The sequence below is a fragment of the Aquarana catesbeiana genome, linkage group LG13 (genome assembly GCF_042186555.1).
Source record: "Aquarana catesbeiana isolate 2022-GZ linkage group LG13, ASM4218655v1, whole genome shotgun sequence".
NCBI lineage: Eukaryota > Metazoa > Chordata > Amphibia > Anura > Ranidae > Aquarana > Aquarana catesbeiana.
The window spans coordinates 233,440,381-233,467,731 of record NC_133336.1 but is presented as its reverse complement, the minus strand read 5'-3'; the positions used below and the strand labels follow the sequence as shown (position 1 = coordinate 233,467,731).

At 45.1% G+C, this 27,351-nt stretch overlaps 1 protein-coding gene across 7 annotated transcripts in view; it reads right to left on the bottom strand.

Moving 5' to 3' along the window:
• The window catches only part of LOC141116956 (NACHT, LRR and PYD domains-containing protein 3-like), a 226,283-nt gene that overhangs the window by 35,828 nt on the left and 163,104 nt on the right, over positions 1 to 27,351 (bottom strand). For all 7 annotated transcript variants that reach the window (XM_073609480.1, XM_073609482.1, XM_073609481.1 and 4 more), the window contains one exon: positions 20,938 to 21,102. In XM_073609480.1, the coding sequence (XP_073465581.1) occupies positions 20,938 to 21,102 (165 nt within the window). The remainder of the gene's footprint in view (positions 1 to 20,937; positions 21,103 to 27,351) is intronic.

Here is a 27,351-nt window from a genome sequence, read left to right as displayed (position 1 = left end):
CAGGTGTTCTATTTGATCCTATTAGTACCACGGTCAGGCAGCTAGACTATTTACATTTAGTACAGTGCGTCCTGCTCACAGTGTTCAGCTAGATCCGTTCCTGTTATCTTCCTACTGACAGGCAGGCTTGTCTGGTTACAGTATATAAAGCTACTTGAAGAAAATTACAGGTGTTCTATCCCAGCTTAGTGCAGCTACAGGCCATTAGTATGTCTGGAAGGCCAAGAAGGAGAGGCAGACAGTCACAAGCCAATAAGAGAGGGCAAGCAGGCTCTGTGTCTAGTGCTGGTCGTGGAGACGGTGCATCCTCATCAGCACGTGGCCATGGGACACGCTTGGCCTTTTTTTCGGCAGCTGGCCATGTTGAGCCGCAACATGCGGAAGACTTGGTCGAGTGGATGACCAAGCCGTCCTCATCCTCCTCATCCTCTCTCACCCATGCCCAGGGTGCTTTGTCTGGCAAAGCAGCGGCCTCTTCCCTCAGCTCAATGTCATCAGTGACTCCTTCCCTAGGTCCACCATGTCCTCATGAGGATTCCCTCGAACTGTTTGACCACAGTGTTGGGTACATGCTCCAGGAGGATGCCCAGCGTTTGGAAGGCTCTGATGACGATACTGAGCTCGATGAAGGCAGTAACATGAGCGCGGACAGAGGGGGTGCCCAAGAAGGACAGCAATCTGGCAGTCATGCTCCCCCTGCTGCAGCATACTGCCAGGTTTGCTCCAGTGATGAGGAGGGAGGGGATGATGAGGTCACTGACTCAACGTGGGTGCCTGATAGGAGAGAGGAGGAGGAGGAGGAGGAGGAGGAGGAGGAGGCGGCAGCACATCACCAACGAGGCAGGATGCCCTCCAGGGGCCAGCCTAAGGGCAGCACATTGACTGCATCACACCCCAAAGCTCCACATGTGCAGGGCGCTGCAGTCTCTGCGCGTTATTCAAAAAGTTCTTTGGTGTGGGCCTTTTTTGAGACGAGTGCATCAGATCGCACCGCTGCTATTTGCAACATATGTCTCAAGCGATCTCGCGTGGCCAAAATATCTCCCGCTTGGGTACCACATGCTTGACCAGACATATGTTGACCTGCCATGCAGTTCGTTGGCAAGCGTATCTAAAAGACCCACACCAAAGAACAAAGAGGATCTCTCCTTGCTCCTCATCAGCTGAGATTTCCAACCCCACTAGACCTTCAGTCCTCTCTGAGACCTGCAGTGAGAGGAATGAAGGTGTAGAATTAGGTGTGTCACAGCCAAGTACTTGTGGGCAATCTGCTTTTGGTACACCGACGTCAGATTGTACCAGGCAAATTTCCCTGCCCCAGCTGCTGCACCGCCGAAAGAAGTTTGCTCCCAGCCATCCACATGCCCAGCGGTTGAATGCTAGCTTGGCAAAATTGCTAGCACTTCAACTGCTGCCTTTTCAGTTGGTAGACTCTGCCCCCTTCCGTGAGTTTGTGGAATGTGCGGTTCCTCAGTGGCAGGTACCCAAACGCCACTTTTTCTCACGGAAGGCGATTCCGGCTCTCTACCGGCATGTGGAAGGCAATGTCCATGCCTCGCTGGACAGGGCGGTCAGCGGTAAGGTGCATATTACCGCTGACTCATGGTCCAGCAGGCATGGACAGGGACGTTACCTAAGTTTCACGGCGCATTGGGTGACTCTGCTGGCAGCTGGGAAGGATGCAGGACAAGGTGCAGTAGTGTTGGAGGTTGTTCCGCCACCACGCCTCCAAAATGCTGATTGTGACACACCTCTCTCCTCCACCCCCTCCTCTTCTTCTTCCTCCATGGCCTCTTCCTCGGAACCAGCGGTGCTCCGTAGGCGTTCAAGGGGCTACGCAAGTACGCAGGCCAAAAGATGCCATGCGGTGCTTGAGCTGGTGTGCTTGGGGGACAGGAGCCACACTGGGGCAGAGGTTCTGTCAGCTCTGCAGGGGCAGGTTCAGAGGTGGTTGACGCCACGCCAACTTAAGGCAGGAATGGTGGTTTGCGACAATGGCACCAACCTCCTCTCTGCCCTCCGACAGGGACAAATGACCCATGTGCCCTGTTTGGCTCACGTCCTTAACTTGGTGGTGCAGCGGTTCTTGGGCAGGTACCCGGGCTTACAGGATGTCCTGAGGCAGGCCAGGAAAGTCTGTGTGCATTTCCGCCGGTCATATAATGCCAGTGCTCGGCTGACGGACCTCCAAAAGGAGTTTAACCTGCCCAAGAACCGCCTAATCTGTGACATGCCCACCAGGTGGAACTCAACGTTGGCCATGCTGCAGCGGCTGCACACGCAGCAGAGGGCCATCAATGAGTACCTGTGCGACTATGGCACCAGGACAGGGTCAGGGGAGCTTGGTTTTTTTTCCCCACGCCAGTGGGCCATGATCAGGGATGCATGCACTGTCCTGTCACCATTCGAGGAGGCCACGAGGATGGTGAGCAGTGACAGTGCATGCATCAGTGACACTGTCCCCCTTGTCCACCTGTTGGAGCACACGCTGCGTGGAATAATGGACAGGGCACTTGAGGCAGAACAAAGGCAGGAAGAGGAGGACTTCCTTAGCTCTCAAGGCCCCCTTTATCCAGACAGTGTTCCTGCGTGCCCGCCGATCACACAGGAAGAGGACGAGGAGGAAGAGGAGGAGGAGGAAGATTGTGTCAGTATGGAGGTGGAGCCTGGCACTCAGCATCAGCAGCAGTCTTTAAGGGATCAGTCCCAAGAAACACATGGACTTGTACGTGGCTGGGAGGAGGTGGCTGCGGACCATGTCGTTCTTAGTGACCCAGAGGACTCCGGACCGAATGCCTCAGCAAACCTACGCTGCATGGCCTCCCTGATCCTGCAAAGCCTGCGTAAGGATCCTCGTATTCGTGGTATCAAGGAGAAGGACCAATACTGGCTGGCAACCCTCCTTGATCCACGTTACAAGGGTAAGGTTGCGGACCTTATCTTGCCATCGCAGAGGGAGCAGAGGATGAAACATCTTCGGGAGGCCTTGCAGAAAGGTCTGTGCAACGCGTTCCCAGAGACTGGGAGGTTACAAACTCCTGTTTCTGGACAACGTGTTGCTGAGGCTTCGGTCAGTCAAAGAAGGAGCGGTGGAGAAGGTGGCCGTCTGACCGATGCGTTCAGACAATTTTTTGGTCCGCAGCCCCAAGGTATGATCGGTTCCAGCAACCATCGCCAGCGTCTGTTTTACATGGTGCAGGAATACCTAGGGGCAAGATCAGACTTGGACACCTTTCCCACCGAAAATCCTCTGGGTTACTGGGTCTTGAGGATGGATCACTGGCCAGAGCTTGCACAGTATGCAATTGAGCTACTGGCCTGTCCTGCATCCAGCGTTCTTTCGGAACGCACATTCAGTGCTGCTGGAGGCGTGGTAACCGATCACAGGGTGCGTCTGTCCACCGACTCGGTCGATCGGCTGACCTTCATAAAAATGAATGAGTCTTGGATCACCACCAGCTACCAAGCACCTGATGCTGATGTAACCGAATAATTTTTTTTGAAATCTCAGATCCCTTCAAAGACTGCCTATGCTGATGCTGAGTGACTATCCCTGAGTAATTATCCTCTTCCTCCTCAATCATCACGCTGATAGCTTGTAAGAACATTTTTGGTTCTGGGCGCCACCACCAGTGCCTAAGGCACAATTTTTCAGCCCCTGTTTAACAGGGGCGTGTAATTACAATTTTTGATGTAATACTTTGCAGCAGGGCTCGTTCCTGCATTCCAACTAGAGTGTCTGTGAGGGGTTGCAGTGTTGTGGCACCAGCACCAGTGCCTAGGGCCCAATTTTTCTGCCCCTGTCTAACAGGGGCGTGTAATTACAATTTTTGATGCAATACTTTGCAGCAGGGCTCGTTCCTGCGTTCCAACTAGAGTGTCTGTGAGGGGTTGCAGTGTTGTGGCACCAGCACCAGTGCCTAAGGCCCAATTTTTCTGCCCCTGTCTAACAGGGGCGTGTAATTACAATTTTTGATGCAATACTTTGCAGCAGGGCTCGTTCCTGCGTTCCAACTAGAGTGTCTGTGAGGGGTTGCAGTGTTGTGGCACCAGCACCAGTGCCTAAGGCCCAATTTTTCTGCCCCTGTCTAACAGGGGCGTGTAATTACAATTTTTGAAGCAATAATTTGCAGCAGGGCTCGTTCCTGCGTTCCAACTAGAGTGTCTGTGAGGGGTTGCAGTGTTGTGGCACCAGCACCAGTGCCTAAGGCCTAATTTTTCAGCTCCTGTTCAACAGGGGCATGTAATTACAATTCTTGATCTAATATTTCACAGCAGGGCCCTGTGAGGGCTTACAGTGTTGTGGCCACAGCAACACCTAAGGCCCAAATTTCTGCTGAGTATATAGGGCAGGACCCTACTTTCAAACATCTAACTTACAAACGACTCCTACTTGCAAACGGAAGGAGACAACAGGAAGTGAGATGAAATCTACCCCTAGGAAGGGAAATTCTCTCCTGTAAGAGTTAATATGGGAAAACAAGTTCTCCTTTCCACTGATGCTTTCCAATCCTTGTTCCACAAAAAAACCCAAATTTTCAAAAAACATTTTTCATTGGGACAAAAAAGTGAGGTGAAATCTTCTGAAGAGGAGGAAAGACAGCAAAACAAATGTCACAGGGGTGATAACCCTTCCCTATGTTTTCCAAAAAGCTTAGAAAAGATTTTTTGGCTGGAGCTAAACACGTTAAAAATGTTCAAAATTACAAACAGATTCTACTTAACAACAAACCTACAGTCCCTGTCTTGTTTGCACCGCCTGTATACTGCTGTTCAGAGTATATAGGGCCTGGTGGCCCCACACCTTTCCTTATTTTAATTTGGGTGCGGGGTTCCCCTTAATATCCATACAAGACCCAAAGGGACTGGTAATGGACTGGGGGGTACCCATGCCGTTTGTCTCACTGATTTTCATCCATATTGCCATGACCCGACATGACATTAAACCCGCAAGCAGTTTTAAATGAGATTTTTTCCTTTAAAAATGACATTTGGTGCAGGGACTGTTCTAAACATGGGAAACACGCGTCACTTTACAGGTATACTATAGACACCCCCCAGGTACGATATTTAAAGGAATATTTCACTTTTTTTTTTTTTACTTTAAGCATCATTAAAATCACTGCTCCCGAAAAAACGGCCGTTTTTAAAAGTTTTTTTTGCATTGATACATGTCCCCTGGGGTAGGACCCGGGTCCCCAAACCCTTTTTAGGACAATACCATGCAAATTAGCCTTTAAAATGAGCACTTTTGATTTCGAACGTTCGAGTCCCATAGACGTCAATGGGGTTCTAACGTTCGTGCGAACTTTCGGTCCGTTCGCGGGTTCTGGTGCGAACCGAACCGGGGGGTGTTCGGCTCATCCCTACTCAGAACACCTCAATTCCTGCACCATCACACCTCACATCACCCCAGTTCCTGCACCTTCACATCTCAAATCAGCCACAATTCCTGAACCTTCACACCTCAAAACAGCCCAATTCCAGTGCTATACCTCAGAACACCTCAATTCCTGCACCATCGCACCTCACATCACCCCAGTTCCTGCACCCTCACATCTCAAATCGGCCACAATTCCTGAACCTTCACACCTCAGATGACCCCCAACTACTGCACCATCATATCTCAGATTACCTCAATTCCTGCATCATCACACCTTATATCATCCCAATTCCTGCACTGTTGACCTCAGAACACCCCAGTTGCTGCACCTTCATATCTCAGATCAGTCCCAATTCCTGAACTTTCACACCTCAGGTCACCCCAATTCTTGCATCTTCACGCCTCAGGCCATCCCCAACTCCTGAACCTTTACACCTCAGTTCATCCCCAATTCCTGCACCATCACACCTCACATCACCCAAATTCCTAAACCCTCACATGCAACACCAGCCACAGTTCTTGCACCATCAGACTTCAGATCAGTCCCAATTCCTGCATATTCACACCTCACATCAGCCCCAATACCTGTAGCTTCACACCTCAGATCACCCCAAATCCTGCACCTTTCCTCCTCAGATCACCCCAAACTTTTTGAATTCCCACCTCAGATCAGCCCAAATTCCTTCACCATCCGACCACAGATCAGCCCCAACTCCTGCACCTTTACACCTCAAAACAGTCCAATTCCAGTGCTATACCTCAGAACACCTTAATTCCTGCACCATCACACCTCACATCACCCCAGTTCCTGCACCTTCACATCTCAAATCAGCCACAATTCCTGAACCTTCACACCTCAAAACAGCCCAATTCCAGTGCTATACCTCAGAACACCTCAATTCCTGCACCATCACACCTCACATCACCCCAGTTTCTGCACCTTCACATCTCAAATCAGCCACAATTCCTGAACCTTCACACCTCAGATGACCCCCAACTACTGCACCATCACACCTCAGATTACCCCAATTCCTGTATCATTCCACCTCACATCACCCGAATTTATGCACCTTCACAGGTCGAATCAGCCCCAATTATTGCACCTTCACACCTCATATCAGCCCCAATTCCTGAACCTCTACACCTCAGATCATCCCACTTCCTGCACCATCACACCTCAGATTGCCCCAATTCCTGCATATCACACCTCACATCACCCCAATTCCTGCACCTTCACATCTCACACCAGCCACAGTTCCTGCACCTTCACATCTCACACCAGCCACATTTCCTACACCATCACACCTTAGATCAGTCCCAAATCCTGCAGCATCAGACCTCATAATATCTCAATTCCTGCACCATCAAACTTCACATCACCCCCTGCACCTTCACATCTCAAATTATCCCCAATTCCTGAACCTTCACACCTCAAATCACCTCAATCCCTGCACCATCACACCTCAGACCCCCCATTCTTGCACCATCACACCTCAGATCAGCCCCAATTCCTGATATTTTCACATCTAAGATGACCCCAATTCCTGCACCATCACACCTCAGATCAGCCTCAGCTCCTGCATCTTCACACCTCAGATCAGCTACAATTCCTGAACCTTCATATGTCAGATCACAAAAATTCCTGCACCATTACAACATAGATAACCCCAGTTTCTGCACCTTTACTCCTCAGATCAGCCCAAATTCCTGAAGTTTCACACCTCAGATCAACACAAACTCCTGAACCATCACACCTCAGATCAACCCCAATTCATGCATCTTCACACCTCAAATCAGCACCAATTACTGAACCTTCACATCTCAGATCACCTCAATTCCTGCACCTTCACACATCAGATCAGCCCCAATTCTTGCACCTTCACACCTCAAATCAGTCCCAATCCGTGGGACCGACAAGAACATTATGAAAAATGTAACATGAACCAGAAATACTAATAGGCAGCATTCTATGGCCTAGATGTAGCAAGGTGAAAAAGTCATGGAGGAAGGCAAAGTTTTATTCCATCAATGAACAAAGTCAAGGGTAAACATTGAAGATAATGGTTAAAATAATAGAGCCAATGACACCACTTGGAGTCCTATGGGCATTGAGGGGTTAACACAATCCGAAAGGCCCACTGATGAAACATGGAGGGCCGCCAGTAACCATGCTGAGAAGGATGGAAGCCCGGTTTTAGAGAGAAGCACCAAATGGCTGGTGGCTAGAGGCAGGGACACAGCCATGTCCAAGGAATGGTGGGGTTCTGGATGCAGGAGGGCATGGATCCAATTTTGATTGAGCTGAGGGGCCGGTGTGTCTACCAGGGAGAGCCTTGCCGATGGTAAGGAAAAGCCATCCAGGATGCAGACTGGAGACCAGGGGAGCCGAGCCGGAGTGTGGGGTGCGTCCAGATGACATAAACACCATGCTGGAGGTGTGGAGAAGGAAAGGAAGCCCATGAGCGAAAGTGGAATGCAGGCTTGTCTGTTGCTGTGACAACGCATTTTGTGTGCATGTGCTTTGTCATAATCATGGAAGAATGGTTAACAGATGGTATATATTCCCAATGTGGGGGGCGGGGAGTGGGCAGAGCTGTTTAGGGAGCCTGGAGATGCTAATTAACCACTTACTGCCCGTATAATGAGTATTGGAACAAAAACCTTACAGAGTACAAGTATCTTCTTAATTAAAAACTACTTGTGTTTATAATAAATAATATTTACCATTATCATTAAAGGGGAAGTAAAAAAAAATCCCACATTTTGGGTTGTCCCCAGAAAAGTAATATAGGGGAAATCTTCCAATGGGGACACTAGTTCTGGTGACCTTGGGGGCCATGAGGTATTCACTTAATTTACAGGGATTTCCTGTTTTGGCTATGGGACAGGAAGTGAAGGTAAATCTCCCCAATGGGAAACAGATGCATCCAAAATGACTCTATCCAAAATGAAAAAGAAAGTTTTGCCTTTAGTTACACTTTAAAAAAAAAAAACTCCAGCTTTTCCTCGTCAAAACAACAGATGCATTGTCATTTTCAATGTAAATTAATCACAACCCCACTGTCAGTTTGTGTGTAACTTACCTCCTTTATCTGTATACAGCAGATCTGTGATGTCACTACTCCTTCTGGCTGAATTTCAAAATTATCTGACTTCCTGTTTCCTTCCTTTTCCAGTCCTGATACTACACCTCCCATGATCCTCACTTAGCTTCAGGGCGGGCTATGGGAGTCACTTGTAGCAGTTCTGGGAGTTTATGTGGGGGGTCCTAGGGTTACTGTGGGTATTTATGGGCCTTCAAGTGGGTAGTGAAAGGTGTAAATGTGTCATACCTCCTCCTGTGTCCTTCCTGTCTTGCAGCATGCCAAAGAATAATGGCTTACTGCAAGACTACAGAGGCAGGGCTATGGGAGGTTATTATGAAGGTGTTTCCTTCACATATAAATTAATCACATCACAGAGGGCAAGGCTCTGGGAGGGTGAGATCTGAGGGGTGGGGCTCTGGGAGGGCTGGATCTGAGGGGTGGGGCTCTCCCTGGTCACAATGGTTGGCATATTTACCTGGGCAGGACTGAATTCTAATTATGATCCATTTAATTATGCCCAGCAGCAGCACAGCTAGCTATCAGAACATGCTGTGTATGAAGGGGTTTCCTTCTTGAATAATGCTGTGATCTGTGAGGCGGGACTTGGGAGGTTTGGACTCTTCCAGTAGGTGTGACTGGGTGGGACTGAATGCCAATTAGGATGTATGCAATCCCACCCACCATCAGAGCCGTGAAAGAAGTTACATCATTTGCAGAGTCTGTAAGACTACAAAGGGGAATGTACAGACTCTGATCACTGCAGGAAGGGGCTGTGGAAGGGACAGTGTCTATCAGCGAGATATACAGAGTGTCACATGATACAAAGCCACAACTTAAACCAGAATATCAGGGGATCTGCAGACAACTGAGCAACTTGGTACAGAGGTATGATCTGTGCTGGGACTTATTCTGTTTAGTTCTAGTAAAAAGAAAGTTGGAATTCATCTTTAAAATAGCCTCTCTCAACCTTTTCAACACAGAGGAAAATTTGAAATAACTTTCCAGTCACAGGGAACCCCTGGTAACCTCTGGAGGATCCCTAGAATTCCGTGGAACCCTGGTTGAGAAACCCGGCTTTAAAGTAATTTTTGCTGTGCTATTTGGTGAAATCATTGCTATATCTTTGAACGGGTCTGTGTTTTGTCTTGTTAGAGAATAGCCATTGTCATTCTCTGATGTTCTTGAAAGTGTCATCTTTCAACCTCTCCTAACAGCTCATGTTCCACACCTTTGTAAGAATACTTTCCATTCCTAATCCCATTCTGTCTTGTGAATATTTGAGCCAAAGATATAAAAATGATTGTGAACAAGTAAAGTATCCCCACTACATATGACATATGTTTTAACAAGGGATGAGATCATTGTGATATGCATGCACATTGTATGATGTTTGGAGTGATTTTGCAACAAATGATGGATATGCTTGTATATTCACTTCTTCTTAGGTAGATGTAATATGACGTCCTAGAGTTTAAGTGGTTAAATCTGAATTATGCCTGCAGCTCCTGGCATCATTCAGATATCTTCCTTATCTGCTGGCGATTCCCTGTCATGTAAACACAATCATTGCGGCTGTTCAGCCACTTGATTGTTATTATGGTCTTGCCTGTGCGATCGGTGAGCCGGGGAATGAATCGGCCAGCAGAGGACGATTACCATAGAGAATACCGCTTATGATGTCACATCCAGCCTTGGCAGATGTAAACACTGGCGTTGCCTTAGCTGGGAAGCCGAGATCGTATTTATTTTTTTATTTCAGGCTTTAAAGCCTAGAGGTGAGATCTGGGGACTTAAAGACCCCAGATGTCACTGTAAAGAGGACCTATTCCTATTTAAAGGGATGAATTCATTGAATAAGTTTACCAAAAATGTAAATGCAGAATATACAGCCTCATGCTAGATAACTAAGCTCCATTTCATGCTGAATAAACTAATTAATGTAAATTATAAGATGAAACAATCAGCGGCCACAAGTAAAAAATATTGTGATGTTTAAATAAGATAACCTAATAATAAAAGTGCACAGCTGCTAAACATTCCAAGTGGTACACCACACTAATTTCAAAATGGATAGTAAATAAATAAATGCAGCGCTATGTATAAAATTATAAATATAAAGTGCAAATCTCTAAAATAAATAAATCCTACATATAAATGAATAGTCCATAAAATGAAGAAATAAAACATGAAAAACTCTTCTTGTGATCAGTGTATCCACACAATTCCACCACAGTGATTGTTCGTCCTCTAAAGGAGTGCACACCACCACCAGTAAAAATGCGTGCTCACCTCCCAGATGAGTCAAAACTCATATGCGGATCTCCCCACAAGCTCTTTGCTCTCACTTCCTCTTCCCAGTCAATAGTGGGTAATCCAGATGGCTCTTTTCTTAATGGTAGGTCTACTGAGGAAGGCCTGTGATTGGCCGATACGCGTCTAGAAGAGAGGAGCTGATAGTCACGTCCAGCCGGGCACTGTGTATGTGGACACGGTGGTGCTACTCTGGAGGTTTTTATGTGATTTTAAAAGTATTTATCTTGTAAATGCAACTTGTCTGTTTGGGGGCTTTGAATAAATTTGTATACGGAGAACACTATGGTCTCTATACTTATTATTTACATGTCCTGAACTCATGGAATCTTGAGCCAAGCTGGGAGATGATCCGCTTCTTTGGATATTAATGAGCTGAGTTACCATTCATTTTATGGACTATTCAATTATATGTAGGATTTATTTATTTTAGAGATTTGCACTTTATATTTATAATTTTACACATAGCGCTACATTTATTTACTATGTAAATTATTAATGTATTGTATATTTTTACTCTAAAAGCATTATATTAAAATAAATTTAAGAAAAATAAAAAAAATCTATTAAAAAATGATTTAAATTAAAAAAAATCTGATTTTGTTTTTAAATCATTGATTTATATCCACCCTGGTTATAACCCCTGTCAGTTTTTTTGCCATCTGTTTCCCATTGTGGAGATTTTCCTTTCCTTCCTGTCCCATAGCCAAAACAGGAAGTGAGAGGAAATTTCTACAAATTAAAGGAATACCTTAGGACCCCCATGTCACCAGAACCAGTGTCCCCATTGGAAGATTCCCCACTATTACTTTTCTGGGGACAACCCAAAATGTGGGATTTGCTATTACTTTTAATGATAATGGTAAACAGGACAAATAGAGAGATGAATAACCTAACTGGGACACAGACAGCAATAAAAACCCAACAGAGGTTCTAATCCCTCTCCACTCTATCCAAAAAAACATAACTTTGCCTTCAGTTATACTTTAAGTAAACCAAACCCAATAGCTCTGTTTTTCCATATTATTATTATTATTATTATTATTATTACTAGTATACAGGGTTCATATAGTGCCAACAGTTTGTGCAGCGCTTTACAACATGGGGGCAAACAGTACAGTTACAATACAATTCAATACAGGAGGAATCAGAGGGCCCTGATCTTTAGAGCTTACAGTCTAGAAGGGAGGGTCAAGTGGAACAAAAGGTAATAGTTGTGGGGGATGATCAGATGGAGAAAATTAAAATAAAGTTGTGAGTAGGATAGGCTTCTCTGAGAAGGAGGGCTTTCAGGGATTGTCTAAAAGCTAATAGAGTAGGAGATAATCGGACAGATTTGGGGTAAGGAGTTCTATAGGATTGGAGAGGTTCTGGAAAAGTCCTGGAGGTGAGCATGGGAGGAGGTGATAAGGGAGCTAGAGAGCAGGAGGTCTTGAGAAGAACGAAGAGAATAATTAGGTTGGTATTTTGAGATTAGGTCAGTGATGTAGCTGGGGGCAGAGTTGTGGATCGCTTTGTAAGTAGTTGGTAGTATTTTGAATTTAATTTGTTGGGTGAGTGGAAGCCAGTGGAGGGATTTACAGAGAGGAGAAGCAGACACAGAGCGATTGGTAAATTAGATGAGTCTGACAGCAGCATTCGTGATGGATTGAAGGGGGGGATAGACTACATAGAGTTAAGCCAATGAGGAGGGAGTTGCAGTAGTCGAGAGATGACCAGGGAATGAGTTAAGAGCTTTGTTGTGTCATTGGTTAGAAAGGGGCATATTTTGGAGATGTTGCAGAGGTTGAGGAGGCAAGATTTGGACAGTGATTGGACATGGAGCTTAAAGGAGAGTTCAGAGTCCGGGATTACACCTAGGACCTTGGCATGCATGGATGGGCTTATAGTTGTGCCATTGATTTTGACAGAAAGCTCAGGGGAAGCGGTACATGGTGGAGGAAAATGATAAGTTCTTTTTTTTGATAGATTAAGTTTGAGGAAGTAATGTGACAACCAGACTGATATATCGGATAGTAAATTAGTGATACATGAAGAGACTGAAGGAGTGAGCTGAGGGGTAGACAAATAGATTTGAGTGTTGTCAGTGTAGAGATGGTATTGGAAGCCATGGGAGGCTATCATCTGAACAAGGGAGTAGGTGTAGATTGAAAATGGGAGAGGTCCAAAAATGGAACCTTGGGGGACCCCAACAGAGAAAGGAAGAGGAGAGGAGGAGGAGGTAGAATTGAAAGTATTGCTAAAGGTGCAGTTGGCTATGTAGGAAGAGAACCACCAAAGAGTACAGTAATGGAGACCAAAGGCAAGGAGTTTTTTGAGGAGGAGGGGGTGGTCAACCATATAAAAGGCAGGAGAGAGGTCCAGGAGTAGGAGTACAGAATATTTTGGCTTCTATGCATTACGGTTGAGAGAGCGGATCCAAAAAGGTAGAGACTCCTCCAAATTGGCTATTTTTACATTCCTTACATGCCTCACGCCTGGACCACGACTTATTTAACTCATGCATTTAATTATTTTTTTTTCTTTTGTGTACTGACTTTACCGCCATTTCATGCGGCATGGGAAGTTTTGAGGTAAATTCTGCAAAACGAAATAGCGAATTTACATTTTCAGCATCGCATGCGAGATTTAGGAATTTAGGAAAAACATATCCGATTGCCTAAATACCGCATGTGATGTGCTTTAGTGTATGGTACCCAGTGTGAGGCCGAAATCAGCATTGCTAGTGATTGGATAGGATGATTTTTATCTGATATTCTATTTATCTCTACTGATAAGAGATCTGTACTCATAGGAAGTAATGGGTGGATCCCCTGACAATAAATAGGAAATGTTCAGTAATGGGGAGATCTTCCAGAACTGAATATTGGATGGTCATGTCAGATGAAAAAGAAAATTGTATTTGGCTCTGCAGAAAAATCAGATTCCCATCTGTAGGAGCATCTAACATCTCAGTAGACATGTGCACTGCCGAAAAGTTGATTAGTTTTAGTTTCATGCAGGGTTTATTTCTGTTTTTTGGGTCATTCGTTATGATTGAAATTCGTTATTTTGAATAAATTTGTAACTTCGGAAAAATTCTAATTCATTGCATTCCATTAGTTTAGATGCGGTATTCATTATTTCAATGATTCGTAAAAATCCGAAATCCAAAAATCAGAAATGCGGAAATCCGAAAATTCAAAAATCTGAAAATTTGAAAGAACGAAAATCTGAAAGAACAAAAATCTGAAAATAAGAACGAAAATCTGAAATAATAATAACTAACTAATAATAACTGTTACTAACTATTAAATTATAGGTATTGGAATTTCCTTTCAAATTTGGCTTTTGAACATAACGAATATGAATTTATCCGAAGTTACAAATTATCCAAAATAACGAATGCCGCATCTAAACAAATGGAATGTAACAAATTAATAATAATATATAATAATAATAAAAAGTTATTATTATTAATTCATTATGTTCCATTTGTTTAGATGTGGCATTCGTTATTTTGAATAATCCGTAATTTCGAATAAATTCTTATTTGTTACAGTCACTAAGAGCCAAAATTTGAAAGTAAATTCCAATACCTATAATTTAATAGTTAGTAATAGTTATCATAAGTTAGTTAGTTATTTCGGATTTTTCAAATTTTCGGGTTTTCAGATTTTCGTTTTTTAGAATTTTTTGATTTTAGTTCTTATTTTCTGAATTTCGAATTTTTCTGATTTTTGAATTTTCGTTTTTGGAAAAATTAATTAAACGGTTTTTAAACAGGATACATGCTTGTCCATCTGTCTGTTTCCATGTGGATCGTTTCAGTCATTGCTTTTATTGTTTGCTCCATTTATGTTTTTGTATCCAAGGGGGCTGCCCCACTGATATCTTTGATGCGTGTTTTCCTCTTGCATCAAACAGGTTTTTGTTCATTTGACTATTTCCGGATTAACAAATTTGTCTAGTGTCATCAAAAAACGAATTTGAAATGAAACAAATTGCACATGTCTACATCTCAGATACCAGACTAAAATTATTTACTTTTTAAAGCTTATACGCCACCATACATGTTACAATCTGACAATGCAATATTTGTGCAACTTTAAATTTACTGAAAATATGTCATATGAGGACCTTCCCAAACTATCCAGTCCATTTGTATCCAATTAGACAAGCTTGTGCACTACATAGCTGACAGTAGATATAAAGAAGATTGTAAAAGCAGACTACTGTGTGTGGTGAGATTTAGAAAAGGTCTAATCTGATAACAGATTTAGATAAGACCCCAGGATTTAGACAGGCCATAGAATATGCAACTTTCTTTCCTTCCACCACGGGTGAAAGGAAAGAAAATTGCTTGATTTCCCTTATCAACAAAGTCAGTGTTGATGGGGGAATCCCTCCCACTGCACTATTGTGTTCTGCTGGTGGGAAGCCTTCCCTGCTGGCAGAACACAATGACTAGTGTGGTCAGCTATAGCCAGCAGCACTAATCATTAGGGAAAAACCTGACAGTCTGGTTATTAAAGCTGATTGATAGATCAACTTGTGTACAACTAACCAATTGATCAATCCATACATGATCATAATTCATCCGATCCCTTCTGAACTGGCCAAATTTCAATCCATGTACAGCCAGCTGTAGGCTAAGTTCACACTAGCATTAAAAGCAGGCGTTTGAAAGGCTTCAATACCCCCCTCAAATGCCTATGCACAAGATACAATAGACAGCACAGTGCTGATCACACTAAGCGTTAGCTTCATGTTACATCAAAATTAAAGCCTCATATTGAGTCAGGAGGTGTTTGAAGCCTTTCAACGCCGCCCATTCAAGTCTGTGGTAACGCCTTGCAAATGCTCTGGCAGAGGCAGTTGTGGGGCATTAAGATTAGTTAATTTACTGTGATGGAATAGGCGTTTGTGGGGCAGTTTTAATGTGCTTTAACGCTCATCAAATGCTTCAAAACTGCCCATAGGGCATTTGGGGAGCATTTTTAAGTCCTCATTAAGGCTTGTAAAAAATTGATTTTTAAAACAGCTTACCTGTAAAAATCCTTTTCTTGGAGTACATCACGGGACACAGAGCACCATAATAATGACTATGTGGGTTATACACTTACCTTTAGGTGATTGGACACTTGCAACCAATAGTAAGACGGTTCCTCCCATATACCCCCACCCATACCGGAAGGGCCTCAGTTTTTTAGCAAGCAATGACGATCCCAGAAAGAGGGGAGAGACCTCTGTGTCCCGTGATGTACTCCAAGAAAAGGATTTTACAGGTAAGCTGTTTTAAAAATCCGTTTTTCTTTATCGTACATCACGGGACACAGAGCACCATAATAATGACTATGTGGGATGTCCTAAAGCAATGCATCTGAGGGGGGGGACACATTATCCCTAAGCCCAACGGGCCTGAGACTATAAATCTGCCTGCAACACGCTGTGGCCAAAACCAGTCTCATTTTGAGATCTCACATCCACCTGGTAAAACCTGGTGAACGTATGAACTGAAGACCAAGCGGCCGCTTTGCAAACCTGAGCCATAGACACCTGCTGGCGTACTGCCCATGATGCACTAACCCCTCTAGTGGAGTGTGCTCTTAAATCCCAGGGTGGAACCCTGTGCTTTAATCCATACGCCTGGACAATAGTCTGGCGAATCCACCTGGATATAGTTGAACTTGTTGCCGGCTGTCCTTTTTTAGGACCCTCAGGCGAGACAAAAAAACAGTCAGTCTTCCGAAAGGGAGCTGACATTTCCAAGTAAGCTTTTATCGCTCTCACCACATCCAGTGAGTGAAGCGACCTTTCCTCCCTAGTCTTAGGGTTTGAAAAAAAGGAAGGTAAAATGATATCTTGATTCAAATGAAATTTGGAAACCACCTTCAGTAGGAAATCCGGACAAGGTCGCATGACCAATCTGTCCTGATGAAGAATCATAAACGGTTGTTTGCAAGAAAGGGGGGCTAATTCTGACACCCTTCTAGCCGATGTAATAGCCACTAGGAAAGCTAATTTCCTGGTCAATAGGACAAAAGGAATATGCCTAATAGGTTCAAAGGGCTGACTCTGTAAGGCTGACAGTACCAAATTTAGGTCCCAAGGACATAAAGGTAGTTTAAGCGGTGGCCTCAGGTGTGTTACTCCCTTGACAAAGGTTCGCACCAAAGAATGGGATGCAATTGGTCTTTGGAAAAAAAACGATAAGGCCGAAATCTGTCCCTTAATTGTTCCTAACGCGAGCTGCAAGTCTACTCCTGTTTGGAGAAAGGTGAGAACTCCACCAGTCGTATACCTACGAGGGTTCAATTTCCTTTTCTCACACCAAGAAATGTAGGACTTCCATACTCTATAATAGATAGCTCTAGAAACGGACTTTCTAGCGTTTATAAAAGTGGACAAGAGTGAACCCATAACACCACGGTCTTTCAATAGTCTGGCCTCAATAGCCAGGTCATCAAATTCAGCAACCGTAAAGAAGGATGGAATATGGGCCCTTGAGACAACAGGTCTGGACGGCAAGGAAGGACCAACGGGTCCCCTACTGCCAATTTCATAATCTCCGAGTACCATGATCTCCTGGGCCACGCTGGGGCCACTAAGATCACCGGCTTCCATTCCTCCCGTATTCTGCGTAGTAAGTGCGGCAGAATCTGGATCGGAGGGAAGGCATATATCAGAGAATACTGATCCCAAGGAACCACTAATGCATCTATCCCGACAGCAAGCGGATCCCTGGTCCTGGATACAATCTTGTCCAGCTTGGCATTGAATCTGGATGCCAACAGATCCACATCTGGGGTCCCCCAGTATTGGCAGATCTATAGAAACACCTCAGGATGCAGGGACCATTCCCCTGGTAACAATTTCTGGCGACTTAGGAAATCCGCCTGCCAATTGTCCACCCCCAGAATAAACACTGCCGACAGAAACAGCACATGTTTTCCTGCCCAGGTCAGTATATGATCTACCTCTCTTTGGGCTGCCCGACTCCTGGTACCTCCCTCGTGGTTGATTTATGCCACTACTGTGGAGTTTTCGGACTGGACTCTGACAGGCAGACACGGCAATCTGGACGTCCATAATCGCAGGGCCAGACGAGCTGCCCGGATCTCCGGTAGATTGATGGGCAGAGTCCTTTTCTGTCTGGGACCATACTCCCTGAACCGACGCTTCCTCTAGGACTGCTCCCCAGCCAAGAAGACTGGCATCAGTGATTACAACTTTCCAGGCTACTGGTGGGAAAGATTTCCCTCTTTTTAAGTTGCTGGTCCTTAACCACCAAGAGAGGTTCCATAGAACCTGTGGAGATAGAACCATAGGTGGATCCAAGGTTCGAGCAGACTTGTCCCAGTTTTTCAGGATACTGTTCTGGAACACTCTGGAATGGAACTGTGCATATGGCACTGCGCTGAAGGATGACACCATCTTGCCCAGTAAGCTCATGCACAGCCGAACAGAAGGTGTTAGCTCCTTCTTCACCTTCTGTACCAGTTCCACTATGGAGGCGACCTTTAAGGGCGGAAGAAACACTTTCTCTTGGGCGGTGTCCAAGACCAGACCCAGATACACCAAGGCTTGGGTCGGACAAAGAGCTGACTTGTCCATGTTTAGCATCCAACCTAGGCGTTGTAAAACCCGTACTGTTCTTGACACGTTTTGAACTAGTATAGGGCGAGAACATTCCCTTAGAAGTAGATCGTCCAGATATCCTAATATGGAAACTTCTTGAGACCTTAGGGAAGCCAACACTGGGGCCAGAATCTTTGTGAAGACCCTGGGGGGCGTGGCCAAACCGAAAGGTAGTTGCACAAACTGGAAATGATTGCCCTCTATCGTGAAGCGTAAGAACCTTTGATGTGGACCGAAGATCGGCACATGAAGGTACGCGTCCTTGATATCTATGGACGCTAAGTAGTCTCCCTTTTTCAGGGACCTTATTACTGAACGAACCAACTCCATGGGGAAAGATCGAATGTCTACAAAGAGTTGAGAGCCTTGAGGTCCAAAATGGGTCTTACTTCCCCATTTGGTTTCGGCACGGTGAATAGGTTTGAGTAAAACCTCTTGAATTTTTCCTCTTGCGGAATCTTTATAATTACTCCCTGCGTCAGCAGATGGTGTAAAGCTAGAAATGGGCATCTCCTTTTCTCTGGATCCGCCGGAACCCTTGAGCACAGAAACCGGTTCGGGGGAACCTCCCGGAACTCTATTCTGTAACCATATTTTACAGTGGAAATAACCCATCTGTCTTGAACCAGTTCTTCCCAGGCCTCCCCAAACAGCCGAAGTCTGCTCCCCACCCGTGAGAGCGGGGGCGCCCCTTCACAAAGAAGGCTTGGAGTTGGGCTTGGGTGGCTTTTGGGTCCAGGGCTTTTTCTGACCCTGGGGGCTTTTGAACCCAGACGGCTGAGGCCGTCGATACCGCTTAGGGGAAGAGGCACCAAGACCTGGAGCATTAGGAATTTTATGAGGGTTGCTTCTCTTTCTTCTTAATAGGAAGCAGGGCGCTCTTTCCTCCAGAGATCTTTTGGATATATTTATCCAGATCCTCGCCAAACAGGCTCTCTCCATGAAATAGAAAAGCAGCAAGTAGCCTTTTACATGGCGTCTCAGCAGACCAGTTCTTTAGCCACAATACTCTACGCATATGAACTGACAGTAACGCAAAACGAGACATCTGTTGAATTGAGTCTTTCAAAGTGTCTACCGCAAAACACAAGGTATGAGGGATCTCTGATAGCTCCTCAGCAGATTCCTCCTGGCAAGGTATGTTCTTCACCAACCTCTTAAAGCGATCCTTTAGGGACTGACAAATCCCAATAGACGCAATAGCTGGCTGAACTGCTGCACTAGCCACTGAAAAGGAGGCCTTTAATAAGGACTCTAGCTTTTTATCAGCTGGATCCTTGAACCCCTGGGCATTATCCACTGGACAGGTTAAACTTTTATTCACAGAAGATATGGCAGCGTCCACCAAAGGTGTGCTCCATTTCTTCCTGAACTTTTCCTCCATAGGATATAGGACAGAAAACCTTTTCGGAGGTAAGTATATCCTGTCAGGATGCTCCCAGTCTGCGTAAACCACCTGCTCCAGTCACGGATGCAAGGGAAACGCTTGGGAAATTTGTTTAGGTCGCAAAGATCCCAGGGTAGAACAGGAGAGTGCAGACTCCTGAACCGGGTGGTAACTTAAATCCAATTCATACCATCTCCATTAGAGATTGGATAAACAATTTCTGAGAAAGAGAGGCTGAAATTGGCTCTTCAGAGCCAGTCCTCAGCCGAGGAATCTTCAGCCTCTCCTACCTCTTGGTCCTTTATGACCATCTCCTCCGGATCCTCTGCCCATTCCACTTCCAGCTCACCTGGACCCATCTGGCTATAAGAGTCCTGGGGCTCTAGTGACTCTCCCCTTGCCCAGGCTCCGGGGAGGGAGATCTATTACACTTTCTTCCCCCCGTGTTACAGAGGCAATCATGCCAGCTATTTTGCCTTCAAGGCCTGCTAAGGCAGATGCCAAATCATCCTTTGTAACATAAGCCGAGGCAGGTACATTGGTAGTGGCCACTATGCCTAACAAGTGCAATGGCTCAGCCAGGTCAGAAGCCACAGGTCCTTCAGGAGAAACTGAGGCTGCATCAGCATGGGTTTGGTCTCCTGTTTTTTGTGGAGGGACTCTTACCCCTGTGTTTGCCTTATTCCCTGTTCCTCGTTTTCTGGAAGACATTGCTTACACACGAGAAAACTAAAAAGGAGTACTCCCCACAAACTACAACCAGTCTTTAACCTGTCACTGCTGTGTCCAAGACCATCAGATTCACCGCTCGTCTGTGTGCTGGCCCAACGGACCAAATACAACGCAAGGGAAGCTATTGGCTACTGGCTATTGAACTTCCTTTTTTAGTCCTGTTTACGTCATCATGTTCAAACAGAACGGACTTATGAATGGACTTAGTCCGATCGTGTGTGGCCAAGTCCGTTGGTTAGGAAAGTCCGTCGGAACTCCGCCGAAAGTCCGTCGGAAAGACTGTCGGACCTAGTCCGCCGGAAAGTCAGCTCGTGTGTAAGCGGCATTAGAAATGTAGTCACATGCAAACAAGTCTTCAGAGAATAGATAGTTACACTGTCCAAGAATATTATTGTCTCAGTCAGTCCTGTTATACTCACTCTAATTTCTCTATCCGGGTTGTTGTCAGAGCTTCCATCAGATCCCAGAAATGAGGACCCTCCAGAATGTTCCTAGACAGGTCCAGTGTCCTCAATGTCTGGTTATTTCTTATTCCAGATGCCAGGTGGGGGCAGGAACTGTCTGTCAGGTGACTTCTATCCAATCTATAGAATAAGAGAAGAATATTACCAGAAGAAAATGAATGTCTCCCCCAGGAATGAATGTAACTATTCTATACATGAATGGAACTAATTTTTCTTTATTGGAATCATTTATATTAGATCACCTTATAAAACTCCAGGAAATGGAATGTTATAAGAAAAATATTATAATGGAGTAGACCCCCCAATATTGTCCTCCCTGTGTAGAGACAGTGATATCTCCAAACACAGGATGAGCACAGAATTCCACTGACATGACTCGTATTGTGCTATAATCTCCTTGTGTATGGAGCATGAATGGTATCAGCAGAGATGTAAGGCTGGAATCAGCATTGCTAGTGATTGGATTTTTTAGCTGATATTTTTGACAAATGAATTGGTGTTTCGCTGCTGACTACAACAAATAATGAGAACCTTGCCATAAACACCCTGCAGGGGTGATAACCCCTGCAGAAAAACAACAATTGGTGAACACAAAGCAGATCACACCCCTGGAGGGTGTTTATTGTTCCTTTTATTGTCATACACTTGCACACACTTTTAATTATTATATTTTTGTTGCATGTTTCATTTGGTGGGGTTACATCTCTGGAGGGTTCTAACTGTTTTGTATAGTAACTATTAATCGCTTCCGGACCACCTGTCGTCGTTTTATGTTGCTACTTTGAAGAGGAATACAGTTGTTATGGCAGCAGCTAGCTGCCATAACCTCGGTATCTCCTTCTTCAGCGGGCGGTCCGCTTTCCGATAAAAGTGGTCTCTGCGGTGGATTTGCCGCGAGATCAGTTAGGTATATGCCGCCGTAGCCGTCGGTAGTGGCGGAGGAGATCGGATCTTTCTCCCTGTTAGGAATGGAGACGAGTGAGGGGAAGATGGCCCCCACCCATCTCCATACCATTGCAGGGTGGAAGCGACGTCAAAACGCAATTCCGCACATATCTCTTAAAGGGACTTTTTTTCAAATGACATTAAAAAATATTTATTTTATTGCATTTTATTGTAAATATGAGATCTGAGGTTTTGACCCCAGATCTCATATTTAAGAGGTCCTGTCATGCTTTTTTTCTATTACAAGGGATGTTCACATTCCTTGTAATAGGAATAAAAGGGACACATTTTTTTTTTTTTAAAGGAACAGTGTAAAAATAAAAAATAAAAGGTAAAATAAATAAGAAAAAAATAAAATAAAGTTTTGAAAGCGCCCCGTCCTGCCGAGCTCATGTGCAGAAGCGAACACATACATGAGTAGCGCCCGCATATGAAAACTGTGTTCAAACCACACATGTGAGGTATCACCGCGATCATTATAGCGAGCGCAATAATTCTAGCCCTAAACTTCCTCTGTAACTCAAAACATGCAACCTGTAAAATTTTTTAAACGTCGCCTTTGGAGATATTTATGGGTTAAACGTTTGTCGCCATTCCATTCCGGGCGCAATTTTGAAGCGAGACATGATGGGTATCAATACTCGGCATAACATTATCGTTAAAAAATATAAAAAGGATGCGGCGCTAAAAAGTGATAAAAATCATACACTAAATAAATAGTTCTACAATGTTAAATAAATACACATAGGAGTGAACACTAATATCCAGAAAGATAATAAATACAAAATATGAAAAATAAATATGAAGAAGGTGAAGTCACCCCAAAAAATAAAGTCCACAAACTAAGTAAAAAGTCAGTGATTGAAGAGAAAAGTGCCAAAAAGGGAGATAAAGATGCAGATGGAGAAATCTTCTATATCTCTTCACACCCAGGGTGGAATATCAAATGCGCTTACCAGATCCTGGTGACTGCTATTACGGCAGTCAAAAACAGCACAGGGAATTGGGTCTCCCCACAACCTTGACGTAGGTAACCGTAAGCAGCAGATGGTTGAACGATCTAAATTATGGGTTCCCTTATCTTTACAATTTTGGCCTTTTAGTCCCCTTGCCATAACATTATCATTCACAATATTAAAAAAATGGGCTAACTTTACTGTTGTCTTATTTTTAATTCTAAAAAGTGTATGTTTTTCCAAAAAAAAGTGTGCTTGTAAGACCGCTGCGCAAATACGGTGTGACAGAAACTAGGGTGTTAGAAAAAAATATATATATAATTTTTGGGGGTTCTAGGTAATTTTGTAGCAAAAAAATGTTTTTAACTTGTAAACACAAAATCTCAGAAAGAGGTCCTTAAGTGGTTAAAGGGGTTGTAAACCCTCAGAGTTTTTCACCTTATTGCATTCTATGCATGAAGGTGAAAAACCTTTTGTCCTGCAGCTGCCCCCCAGAGCTCCCCTTTTACTTACCTGAACCCGATCGTTCCAGCCATGGGCATGAGCACAGCCGCTCCAGCCACTGTCTTGGGTCCTCATTGGATAGATTGATAGCAGCAGGAGCCATTGGCTGCTGTCAATCAAATCCAGTGACATGGGGGGCAGGGCTAAGTCCTACTGTCTGTGTCAATGGACGCAGCAGCAGGACTCGGGAATGCACCCACACAAGTGCCCCCTTGGAAAGCGGCTCTCCATGGAAGAGGAGGAGCCAGGGGTGCTGCGGGGAGACCCCAGAAAAGGAGGAGTGGGGCCATTGTGTGCAAAACCCTTGCACAGAGGAGGCAAGTATCACATTTTTTTATTAAAAAAACCTTTATAATCACTTTAATATATGCACAGATTTTTGTGTTTACATGAACTATTTGCCACTGATCACTCATCCCTACCTTTATTGTGTTCACCGATTGTTGTGTAACCAGGAGCTGGATACTTACATTTCCTGCAATCAAAAGATGCTGTGTAATGCTATTACCAAGGAGTTATTTCCCCCTAGTGTTCCAGCTTAGCCAGTGGCGTAGCGTGGGTTGTCAGCACCCAGGGCAAGGCAAGTAATTTGTGCCCCCCCTAACCTGCAGACTTTTAGCACTCCCCGAGTCCCTTCCAACAATACAGTAGTACTGACCAACCTGATTCCTTTACTGACCATTACACACTACACTGACCACTATACTGTTCACTACACTGAGAACTATACTAACCACTATACTGTACACTACACTGACCACTATACTGTCCACTACACTACACTTTCCACTACACTGACCACTATACTGTACACTACACTACACTGACCACAATACTATACTGTCCACTACACTGAGAACTATACTAACCACTATACTGTCCACTACACTACACTGACCACTACACTACACCGACCACTATACTACACTGACCACTTCAGTGAGAACTACACTACACAGACCACTATACTGTCCACTACACTACACTGACCACTATACTGTCCACTACACTACACTGACCACTGTACTGTCCACTATACTATACTGTCCACTGTACTGTCCACTATACTATACTGTCCACTACACTATGAACTACACTGACCACTACATTAACCACTATACTGTACACTACACTGACCACTATACTGTACACTACACTACACTTACCACTACAATGACCACTATATTGTCTACTACACTACACTGACCATTGTACTGTCCACTATATTATACTGTCCACTACACTGTCCACTACACTACACTGACCACTGTACTGTCCACTATACTATACTGTTCACTACACTACACTGTCCACTAAACTATACTGTCCACTACACTACACTGTCCAGTACACTGCACTGACCACTACACTACACTGTCCACTACACTACACTGACCACTACACTACACTGACCACTACACTGTCCACTATACTACACTGACCACTATACTATACTACACTACACTGACCACTATACTGAGAACTACACTGACCACTATACTGTCAACTACACTACACTGACCACTACGCTGTCCACTATACTATACTGTCCACTATACTAAAAACTACACTTACCACTATACTGTCAACTACACTACACTGACCACTATACTGTCCTGCCTACAGTATTCCTATACTTATACTGACACTGACACTATCTCTCTCTCTCTCTCTCATCCCCCGGGGCCAGTAACACAACTCTCATGAAGGAGTCTCACTCACCTTCTTGTCCTGGCCTGCATCAGTCAGGAGGATAGGAGGAGGAGAAGACAGCGGCTGCGGCGGCTCACATTTTTGATTGCTTGTCTGCCCTGCGCTCTGGCCGCCATGTTCAGTGTCCGGCACACTATGATGAGTTCAGGAGCAACCGTGATCGTGGACAGGACAGCTCTACGCCTCACATGACCCCCATACATCCAATCACAGGGTGCAAGACACTGAACATGCTGGCCGGAGCGCGGGGAACACAGGAACTTAAAATTAGGAGGAGGCAGCCAGCAGTGACACACACTGGCATGAAATTTTGCCCCCCCTAAATGTCGTGCCCGGGGCCGCGGCACCCCCCCATCCCCCACGCTACCCCACTGAGCTTAGGTGTTCTGTGATTCTTTGACTAGAGGAAGAAACAAGGCATCTTGGGACCTGCAGTCTATCTGGAAGGGACTCACCCTCTGGCTGCCGGATGTGAAACTACAACTACCAGCTGGCTGATGGAGAAGAGCAGATTGCTGGGAGGGACTATAAGAAGCAAGGCTGGGGGCCTGGCATGCTCTCTCGGGACCGGTGTGGATCTGTGTGCAGGAAATCTGCTGCTAGGAGCTGCAGCTGCTGCAGCCTACTTTAAACAGGATTCCCGAGCAGATATCTGGAAGGAAAGCTGTGGACAGCCTCTCTGTGCTGTTTGGCGGCAGCTCAGAGGTCGTCCCTGTCTAATCCATCCTGCAGAGTGACCAGATCGGTGTGAGCCATGGAGCGGTGCGGCAGAGGCTGGAGGAGTCATCATTATCATCCTCATCAGTCATCCTAGTCTCCTGTTATGCGGTTGATTGCCCAATTTAACTGACACTGTGTATAGACATCTTTATTTCCTATATTTGCTGTCATCTTTAATGCCAAGATTTGCTCTACATATCATACATACTATGAACACTATACACAGACATCCATGCCATTCATTAAGCTGCTGTTGCTTGTAGGTCCACAGACCTTAATATCCATGAGTCAGTGATCACTGTGCATTTAAATTACAATTATGGTTGCACAGAAATGTTGTTAACTTGCTACACATAACCTATTGTAACAGCTACTCTATCCAGTAAAAAGCATTCTTTGCATGCAATTAAAAGCTTGCTGAAGATTAACTGGATTTTCACACAACACTGGACTACAATTACTTTCTTCCCCCCACTTAGGGAATTGTTTCTGAAATCATCAAAGTTGCTTTTCACCAAGAACTCTCTTCAACCAATTCAGCCCTGGAAAGATTTGCCCCCTTAATGACCACCCCCTTAATTTTTGCGATACACCACTGTGTCGCTTTAACTGACAAATTGCGCGGGGGCATGGCCAGGATGTGAAGCAGGACGGACGCGTGACTCTTGAGTTCCCTGCCTGATCTGACTACATTACCCTGTATACCGGCACCGATTCACTCACGATCATCACGGCAGCTACCACGGGCTTTCAGGACCCCCCATGATGGCAATCATGTCAGCCAAGGGTCGGGGTAAACCTAGTAAGGACCCAAAGTCACAGCGCTCTGGGAAGGGGTGTCGCGCAAATTCACCAAGCGCCATGTTGGCCTCCACTTCCGCTATATGGAGCAGGCCGGGGACAGCGCAGAGCCTGGGAACCTCAGCATCATCCTCAGGCATGTCTTCCTCCCCTGATACACATGAAGCTTCTCTCCCTACCACGGTGCTGGAGACAGCACCGGAGGCCATCACCAAACCTATCTTGGCTGCTATAGAGGGCTTCAAGTCCATGATGATGGTCCGCATCGACCACCTGGCATCAGAGTGTACCCTGATCCACCATGATCTAGATAAAATGAGGGAGAGAATCACGGAAGCGGAGAACCGGATCAGCACGGTAGAAGATCAACAGGACTCACATACTGCACAAATCGCAGAACTGCAGTCGCTGGTGAGTTCCTTTTTACATAAAATGGATGACGTTGAGAACAGGCAGAGGCGAAATAACATCCGCGTTGTAGGCCTGCCGGGAGGTGCGGAAGGCCAGAAGCCTGCTTTTTTTGCCAAAACACTGTTTAAGCAACTGCTGCATTTGCCAGATATGCCCCCATGTATGTCGTTGAACGGGCACATAGGGTACCCACGGGGAAACGCTCAGAGGGTGCACCGTCTAGACCGTTCCTGATGCGACTTTTAAACTTCTGAGATAGGGATATGATTCTGGCGGAGGAACGGAAGCATCCTGAATTACCATATGAAAATACCAAACT